Genomic DNA, 9,367 nt, shown 5'->3' on the forward strand with positions numbered 1-9,367 from the left:
CCAGTAATCAACAATTATGCAGTAACGTACCGGGGCATGCGGGGGAAGCTTTTGCCTAATTCCAGGCAATTAATGGTTAATCTATGGCCTGACACAGGAGGGTTTAAACTTTTGCTGACGACTTTAGGTCAGGGGTGGGCACACTTTTGGGCCCAAGGGCCAGATCTGGGTATGCAAATTGTATGGCGGGCCATGAATTTGGGGTTGGGGTGCAGGAGGGGGTGGGGGCTCTGGCTGGCGGTGTGGGCTCTCGGGTGGGGCCATTAATGAGGAGTTCAGGGTGCAGGAGGGGGCTCTAAGCTAGGGCATGGGGTTGGGGTGCGGAGGGGGGGGAGTGAGGGCTACAGCTGGAAGTGCAGGCTCTGGGGTGGGGCTGGGGATGAGGGGTTTGGGGTGTAGGAGGGTGCTCCAGGCTGGGACCAAGGGGTTTGAATTGGGGGAGGGGGCTCCAGGCTGGGGCAGGGGATTGGGACACTGTGGGGGGGGGAGGGCTCCGGCTGGGGGTGCAGGCTCTGGGGTGGGGCTGGGGATGAGGGGTTTGGGGTGTTGGAGGGTGCTCCATGCTGGGACTGAGGGGTTCGGAGGGTGGGAGCAAGATCAGGGCTGGGGTAGGGGGTTGGGGCATGGGGGGGGGGGCTCAGGGGTGCAGACTCCGGGTGGCACTTACCTCAAGCAGCTCTCTGAAACAGCGTCATGTGTCCCATCCGGCTCCTACGCGGAGCTGTGGCCAGGTGGCTCTGCACGCTGCCCCGTCTGCAGGCACAGCCCCTACAGCTCCCATTGGCCACAGTTTCCAGCCAATGGGAGCTGCAGGGGCGGCGCTATGGGTGGAGACAGCGTGTGGAGCCCCCTGGCTGCTCCTATGCATAGGAGCCAGATGGGGGACATGCCGTTGCTTCCGGGAGCTGCCAGATCCGTGGCACGTGCACACGGAGCAGCCCCCGACCCTGCTCCCTGGCTGTAGCGGGGAAAGCCCCAGACCCTGCTCCCCAGTAGGAGTTCGAGGGCCAGATTAAATCGGCTGGTGGGCCGGATGTGGCCCGCAGGCTGTAGTTTATCCACCCCTGCTTTAGGTTCTGCAAATTAAAACTACTTCCTCCTCATGAGAGATGATAAAACACATACACTGTAAAGCCAGCAGAATTGGCCCCAGGGAGGATTATGCCAGTGCATGGGGTTGCATAGGGACTCCTAAACTATTTCATTTCCAGATGCCAGAGTCGGAAGCATTGATGGAGCAAAGGGGGCGTGACTGGAGCTTCCCGCAAATCTTGATCCCCAGCTTGTTATTCTGACTCTTTGGGTCTGTTGGGAGCCAGCATAATTTAGAGCAGCCTTCAGGCTGCTGGGACTTATGACTGGGACTGCACACAGCCAGCCTGGGATTCAGGGATTTAAACAGGGATCTTTGCACCTCCCTCTGGACCTGCACAGTGTGCTGCTTGGCTGCAGCTGAGAACCTGGCCCTGTAGGTACCTAGTGGGACCTGGCCAATTAATCCTCCCTCAGATTATAATGTCTATGGGTTAGGGTAAGAATAATTTAAAAAAACCCAGCAGAGGGCAATTCTCATCTGTTCCCACCATGTCCCCTAGGAGGGTGGAGAAGAAAATAGACACCAGGAAGAGGACAGTTGTATATTTCATCTTATGACGAACCAAAGCTTTTATCTCTTCATCTACTCCACAGGTGATGGGTTAAAGGTCCTGGAACAGGTGAAAAAGGAAGACGTTTTTAAGATTTTCTAACTGGAAGGAGGAGAGTTACTTGTGGCACCAGCCTGGGGTCAAGGAGATCTGGGATGTATTCCCATGTCTGCAAGACTTCTTGGGTGACTTTACACAAGTCACATAAAGCCTGATCCAAACCCACTGGAGTCAATGCAAAGACTCCAACAGGCTTTGGAGCAGGTTCTTAATCTCTCTCTGCCTCATTTTCCCTACTTGTGAAATGGGGATAACAACAAGGCCTGTTCCTAGATCATCTCTTTAAGTAACTTTCCAAAATAATCATGTCTCTTTAAAGTGCCATTTGCAGGCCGTGCCAAGTCCGATTCCAAATGCTGTATTACTTGGTAGAATATATCCCTTTTAGCCAAGGCCCTATTTCTGGCTTCCTTAGTAAGATGAGTATAGCAGGAGTCCAGCTATCAGGGGGAAATGTCTTATGTTTAGTCTGCCTGTCCCTTTATCTGCTAATGATCGACATACTCCATCCCTATCTAAATGCCACTTTTAAAACAATGGCCCAATTTTACATTGAAACCATGGCCCCTTTGTCTTTATGCTCACTGATTAAGTAGCTGTCATGTAGCCTTCCATTCTCCAACCTGCTATCAGCGCTGAAATTCCTTTCATCTAGGGCCTAAGCTATGCAATGGCAGCTCAGAGCAGTGACCTATGACTAGCTACAATTCTTATCTAAGGACATTTGGATTAATTTATAAGCACAGGTAATCAGTTAAAGATGTTCCCTGCAAATCAGACTAATGGACACATAATGGTTAAATTAACATCTACAGTTGAGTTTTAAGGTCTCCTGCTATAACGACTGTGCATAAAAGTATCTTACAGTTTTGTTGTTGGTTTTAACTCAGATGCTTCTTTTGCATGTTATAGGGCAGGGAGCTACCTGCTGAAATAAGCCTGATCCTGTGGATATCTTCTGGGCAAGCCATTCCCCTTCTCACCAACCTTTAAGACGCAAAGACTAGCTACAGGAGGAGGCAGGCTGGCCTACTGAGAGGAATGATCAGAGCTAACAGTAATGCCTAAGGTCATGCAAAGACAATAATACTAATATTTTGCTCTTCTGCAGCACGTTGCAACAGAAGATCTCAAAGCACTTTTTCCAAGGAGGAGTTTGTTTCTCAGAAACAGTCCAACATAAATGAAATAGATAATCCAGATACTGGTACCTGGTCTCTTTGCAGACTTGTAGGTGCCTACCTCTTCCCTGAAGGTCTCTCTACCAACCAAGATGGTTGTTGGCCGTGTATCCAAGAACTAGGTAATCTGAAGGCTCTCACCTGATTCCTGGTCTCAGCCCCATCTGGTGGGAGACAGTTAATTAGTCACAGCTGGAGCTAAGCCCACCTTCCCTAAAAGGTGTTTTCACCCTGTGACAGGCATCTAAATAAGTGGCATGTTTTCCATAAATGCTGAGCCCCCATTGAAGTCAATGGGACCGGGTGCATCAGTAAAGAGTAATTAAGGTTGGGTCAGATGAGACTTACAATTAAGTGGGGGAGGAATAGCTCAGTGGTTTGAGCATTGGCCTGCTAAACCCAGGGTTGTGAATTCAATCCCTGAGGGGGCCACTTAGGGATCTGGGGCAAAAATTGGGGATTGGTCCTGCTTTGAGCAGGGGGTTGGACTAAATGACCTCCTGAGGTCCCTTCCAACCCTGATATTCTGTGACCATCACAGACCACACCACCTTATGCTTCACTTGCAAGGCACGCTTCTTTAAACTTTCCTTCTCTAACACACACAGAGCAGCAGATATATATCTCTCTCTTAAAAATCCCGACCAAAACACTCCGCTGCAGACATTTCTCGCCCAGGCAGAGGATGAGAGAACACATGCATGACAGATGTTAGTCACGTTAACTAACATGCAACTTGAAAGTGCTGAGATAGTTGAGTGATTAGTGTGGTATGAGAACCCATATAGAACAGAATAGGCACCTACACAGTTATCAGTCTCAAGAAGTACAGAACAAAGCCAATCCTGTCTATTCTGGCTGAATGGAAATACTGCTTAGTTAAATTGTCTCCAGGTGCTTCAGACAGTATGTTTCTGCAGCTACTCAGTTACTAATGGTAATATTTGTCATTAGAATTTGCGAATATCACGCCATGCAAAGCTTCACCACCTTCAGGGCTATGGGACTTCAGGCCCCGACTGTCACAGAGACAGGGCTTGCTGCACCTCTGATCCCTCTCAGGTCTCTCTGAACGTCCCCGTCACGCCTTGTGCCTTCACCTTGCCTGGGATTCTCCCACTCTTAGACTAGGCCCTTGGCTGCAGTACGCTGTGTGTCTACTGTTTGGTCTGGCTGGGTTCAACACCTGAAGTTGAACTTCAACACCTGAAGTTCCTGAAGTTCCTGAAGAACCTGAAGTTCTTCCTTTTGGGAGCTGTGACCCATGATGAATACAGTGATCAGATGGTCTTCTTACACCAAAGTACTGTTTAATCTCAACAGCAGGAACAAAGCATCACATACGAGAAAAGGGATTTTAAAACAACACCCAGCCTATATCCATGTCTGTCTTACTTAGAGTCTAACAATCCCCTGATGGAAGCCTAGGAAGGTCTAACCTCTTCAACCACCCCAGCGGGTGTCTGTGTGTCAGTCTGTTCCCCAACAACTGCCTCCCCCCTAGAGAGAGTTCCTTTTATCTAGTCAGAGTTCTTTGTTCTCTCAGTTCCCAGGCCTGGCTGTCTAAAACCAGTTTGCTGGGCTCCATGGGACACCGAGTCAGTCTCCTCAGGGCCAGTGGCTCTCCCGTTATCCTGTACGAGCCCCCAAGTGTTTGTTGGAGGATGTCTTCTCTATGATTGTTTCCCCTTCCTGTTTGCTTCCCAGAAACATTGTTGATGAAACCCAGTCAACATACCGTGCACATCACAACACCCAGGTCAACAGACAGTGTTCCTGAATTATGACAAAGCAGCTCCACACCCGTCACACCAATCCTGCAAATGCTTATGTGCACGAGTCACTTTTACACACTAGGGAGTATCCCACTGAATTCACCTTAAGCAGATAATGCTGGTTTGAAAGAGAGTCCATTGGAGGAAGAAGGTCCAAACCTCCACATAAAACAGATGTTACTTCTTTAGGAAAGGTTCCTACACTACAGACAGGAAGAGCTCTGTGCTTTGGTTTCTCACTTCTAGAGGAGTGGAAATGTTTGCTAGGAGCAGCGAAACCACGTGTGCCATGGACACTGATTACAGCTACTCTGAAATGGTCCCATCTCTTTGGTCTTAGACCTTCCAGCTGCACATTGTCCTCCATCGTCTAGAATTTTCAGAACAGAAGATAGTGGGTTGGTGCAGCAACGGGGGGAGGGATAGCTCAGTGGTTTGAGCATTGGCCTGCTAAACCCAGGGTTGTGAGTTCAATCCTTGAGGGGGCCATTTAGGGATCTGGGGCAAAAATTGGAGATTGGTCCTGCTTTGAGCAGGGGATTGGACTAGATGATCTTCTGAGGTCCCTTCCAACCCTGATATTCTATGATTCTATACCTCCACAATCCAGCCAGGTTTACAAGCCCTACGATGGTGACTGTGTGAGCTTGTCTCCTTGTTAGAGTAAGGGAACGAAAGTCTCTCCCTGGCTCTGCCATTCACTCCAGGAGACCTGGGACTGCTTGTAAAGTGGGACACATGTGGCACAGCTCACACAGTGGGAACTCCATTAGCACAATCCCACCCGCCTCCTTGGACCATCTAGGGGCACAGCAGATCATGTCCCCCACACTGCTCCTTTGGATGGTGCCATTTGCACACTTCCCTGCACCTAACCACCTCTACTGGCTGGGGGGGAAGGGGTAGGTCATGGCTCTGTAACCCACTGGTAAGTGTGTATTTCAGGGCCCCTCGCTGTACCAAATATGAGTCAGCTAGGGAGCCTTGTCTCTTTAGCTCACGCAATAGCGGCTCATGCTTTTGGCTCTGGAGATCCTGGGTGCACTGGCCAAGACGGCAGCTGATTATCCAGTTCTCTCACAGGTCCAATTCTCTCCTGCCTCCTTTGGGTGGCCACTAGGAGGCACTGTGAATGTGCCTGGCCATATACAGGGGGAGCACAATGGCATGGAGAGGTTTCTGTCACTCTCCCCCATATATATACCCACGTTGCTGCCAAATACAAGCCAGACATTCATGCTTGAAAAACACGTGGAAATCCTCAGAGGAAAACCTCAAAGCAAAATATCCAGGATTACACTTCTTCTGTAGAACAAGCAGCAGGAATCTGAGTTCTGGAGTTTGATTGACACAGATATTTCAGTTGGTAAAAAAGCAGGATGAATAGGCTCTGACAAGTAAATATCTGCTCATCATCTTGGATTTCTGGGTCTTTCACAGTCCTGATTTTCTAGCATTCTTTGTCATTTCTGCCTCTGACACAAATGTAGCAGGACAAAATGACACCACCAGCAGCAGTTTACATCCACAGACAAAGCCAGAGGACTTAAAACGGCCAATGGAAGAGTCACCCAAAACGAGTCAATTACACTGTCTACCCCATGATTCTTGTAACCTCTTTCCCTGCAACATCTGAATGCCTCACAAGCATCACTGAACATACCCTCACCACATGCCTGTGCTGGGGAAGCGTTATTAGCTCCACTTTACAGAAGGGGAAACCGAGTCACAGAGAGACTGTGACTTACCCCAGGTCATGCAGGAGGTCCACAGCAGAGCCATGAACTCACTCCAGATTTCCCAAGTCCTAGTTTAGTGCTTTAACCACAAGGCCAGCCAGCCTCTCTCTGGCCAGCCTTCCTTCTCCACTAGCGATTGTACGGATAAGGTTCGAATAGGCAGAAGTAACCATCTTGCTGCAGTATCAGTGACTGGAATAACCAGCTCAGTGACCCGGAATTCTACAGTTGCTAGTCAAATGATCCTCCCTGAAGCTGTTTAAATAATGCGGGTATCACCTCTCTCGAGATGTTTCATAAATCCCTTTTCCTATATAGAAGAGTGGAGATAAGTAGATACAGCAGACACCTGCCCTTTGGATTCCCATATGTTCTACTGCCTATGAAGCTGCACTCTGCATAAATAATCACAAATATAGAACTAACCAATCTCTCCATCTGCCATTCTGTAGCTTCCTCTTCTCCAGGCTGAATCCTGTAGTTCCACCTTTTCTGCAGGATCTAAAATACAGACTCCACAGACAGGTTGCATTTGGATTTCCATGACACTTCAAGGGTCCGACTGGAGTCCCCGAGAAAGGCGAGGTCTAGGCTTTAATGGGACACCTGAAAATGACAAACAGGCAGCAAGAGCGCAGCTGCAGCAGCGTGTGTGGAGGTGGATTAATAATCAGGTGGGCACAGAGGCAGATTATGGTGTTTTGGGGCCCTGGGCCAGAGCCAGTGGGGGCCCCGCCCTGCCTCTTTTGCCTGCAGTACCCCCCGGCCCCTTCCCTGGCGCTTCTGCCGGGAAAATGGGGTTGGGATGCAGGGGCTTGCTCTGCCCCCCCCCCCCCCGCCCGGTACTCCTGCCCCCTGCTCTTCAGCAGGGCGTCCATTTCTCTGGGGTTCCCCAATTAGCCAGGGTCCCTGGGCACAGGTCCCATTGGCCCAGTGGCTAATCCGCTACTGGGTGGTTGTGTGAATTTTAGCTGAAATGCACCTGATTGAGAGCCCAGGAGCCCGACCCCACTCCGCCTGCACAGAACGGCATGACACGTGGCAGCGGAAGTTCCCACTGACAGGTCTAAACCCTCACCGAAGGACCACCCAGGAGGCAAGAGGATAGTTGGGTCCCTGCAGTCAGTTTCTCCCTTGGCCTCTTTGCAGAGGTGACACTTAGCGTGAACTCTGGGAGTGTGCTTTGTGACACAGACACGAGAATGAAACAAGCCAAGCCACTTCACACGGGCCCCCTCAGAGCCAGGAGAGAGGCAGGCACTGCTGAGCTGGTGTGCACTCGGACTGAGGACGTGTGGCAGGGTATCACCTGCAGCATGCCCAGTCCTGCCCCGGCGTGGCCTGGCAGGCACACCACCTTCAGTTCCCTCTTGCTTCTCCCAAATCACTTGTTCCCGGCCCAAAGTACTGAGTCAGATTACACTCCACAGGTCCAATTTATTATGTCTTTATAAACATACCATTTCTTTTGGCTCACCAGGCCAACACTCTTCCCCCTGGCTAAGAGATTCCACAGCCTCTGACCAGGGGGTGGGCCCTGTTGCCCCACTCCCAGCTAAGGGATTCCACCATCCTCCGCCCTGGGGCTGGGCCCTGCTGCCCCCTAGCTAAGGGATTCCACCATCCTCCACCCTGGGGCTGGGCCCTGCTGCCCCCTAGCTAAGGGATTCCACCATCCTCCACCCCAGAGCTGGGCCCTGCTGCCCCCTAGCTAAGGGATTCCACCATCCTCCACCCCGGGGCTGGGCCCTGCTGCCCCCTAGCTAAGGGATTCCACCATCCTCCACCCCGGAGCTGGGCCTTGCTGCCCACAGCTAAGGGATTCCGCCATCCCCTGCCCTGGGGCTGGGCCCTGCTGCCCCCCAGCTAAGGGATTCCACCATCCTCCACCCCGGAACTGGGCCCTGCTGCCCCCCAGCTAAGGGATTCCACCATCCTCCGCCCCGGAGCTGTGCAATGGTTCAGACCAGTTTCCCCATCTCTCCAGTAACCAGGCTGCACTCCAGCCCTCTTTTGCAGATCCTCTCTTGCTTCTCAGAGGCTTTTGTTTTTACCTCGCCCACCCCAGGAGGCCTGTCTGTCACATGACCACCTGGAGGTGAGCTGAGTGTCGCAGGTGGGCCATCTCCCCTTTAAGGGCCAGTCACCTTGTGACAGGTGGATTGTTGAAGGGCTCTGTATCCCGTTCCCAGTATCTAAGCACACACCCAGCCCCCCGTTAGCAGATCACACAGCACCCACTCTCCTGCGTCAGTGTGAACATTTACCAAGAAAAGACAGGAAAATATTCTTCAACACAAAAGATTAAGCTGTCTAGATTTTTCACAGGCCGCCGCGTTCTTTAGCTGTCAGAGAGCTGCCACAGAATAACGGCTATTGTTTCTATAACAATAATGATCTCTGATTACTGCAGAGTACACTAATTCATCATGATGCAGAACGACAGGGTAGCCCAGAGCTGCAGACAACTTGGCCGCTTTACCTTTGAACACGTTTGCTGGGGCTGACAGGTGTATCCACACCGGTTTGAACAGCGCTTCTTTGTCCCCGGGCAGTCTACATCAAGACCGCAGCTCTGCACGCAGGCAGCCACAAGGCCCCAAGCCCAGCGTGGTGGGGGGCATTTCCCCTGTCCGAAGAGACCTCAGGAACTCGCAGCTGGCCAGGCACTCAGGATGGCTTTGGGCACATGAGCACAAACGTTACTGAAGAACATGGAAGGTGGGAACAGAAGGAGCTTTCATAAGGGCTCAGCTAAGCTGTGTGACCACTTACCCGCTTCTGTTCTACTCTGGTTCTGATACAGCCCCTATCACGCTGCTAGCGGAGTGCCTGTCCTGTGCACCGGTGCTCACATGAGGTCTGTAGACAATCGGGCCCAAAGAAGGTAGCGGTAGTAAGTGAATTATTTGGCCTCAGCCGTATTTGCACTGATTCGGGGGGAGTCAGGAGCCCACTTACGCTAA

The 9,367-nt window shown here is 51.3% G+C and overlaps 1 protein-coding gene across 1 annotated transcript in view; it reads right to left on the reverse strand.

Moving 5' to 3' along the window:
* LOC144930875 (uncharacterized) overlaps nucleotides 1–8,994 on the reverse strand; it is a 30,245-nt gene extending 21,251 nt beyond the window's left edge. The window contains exons 1-2 of the mRNA XM_078854349.1: nucleotides 8,884–8,994; nucleotides 6,828–7,007 (exon numbers count right to left, since the gene is read on the reverse strand). Of these exons, the coding sequence (XP_078710475.1) occupies nucleotides 6,828–6,945 (118 nt within the window). The 5' untranslated portion in view covers nucleotides 6,946–7,007; nucleotides 8,884–8,994. The remainder of the gene's footprint in view (nucleotides 1–6,827; nucleotides 7,008–8,883) is intronic.
* Between the last annotated feature and the right edge of the window lie 373 nt (nucleotides 8,995–9,367).

The sequence above is a fragment of the Lepidochelys kempii genome, chromosome 9, assembly GCF_965140285.1.
Source record: "Lepidochelys kempii isolate rLepKem1 chromosome 9, rLepKem1.hap1, whole genome shotgun sequence".
Classification (NCBI taxonomy): Eukaryota; Metazoa; Chordata; order Testudines; family Cheloniidae; genus Lepidochelys; species Lepidochelys kempii.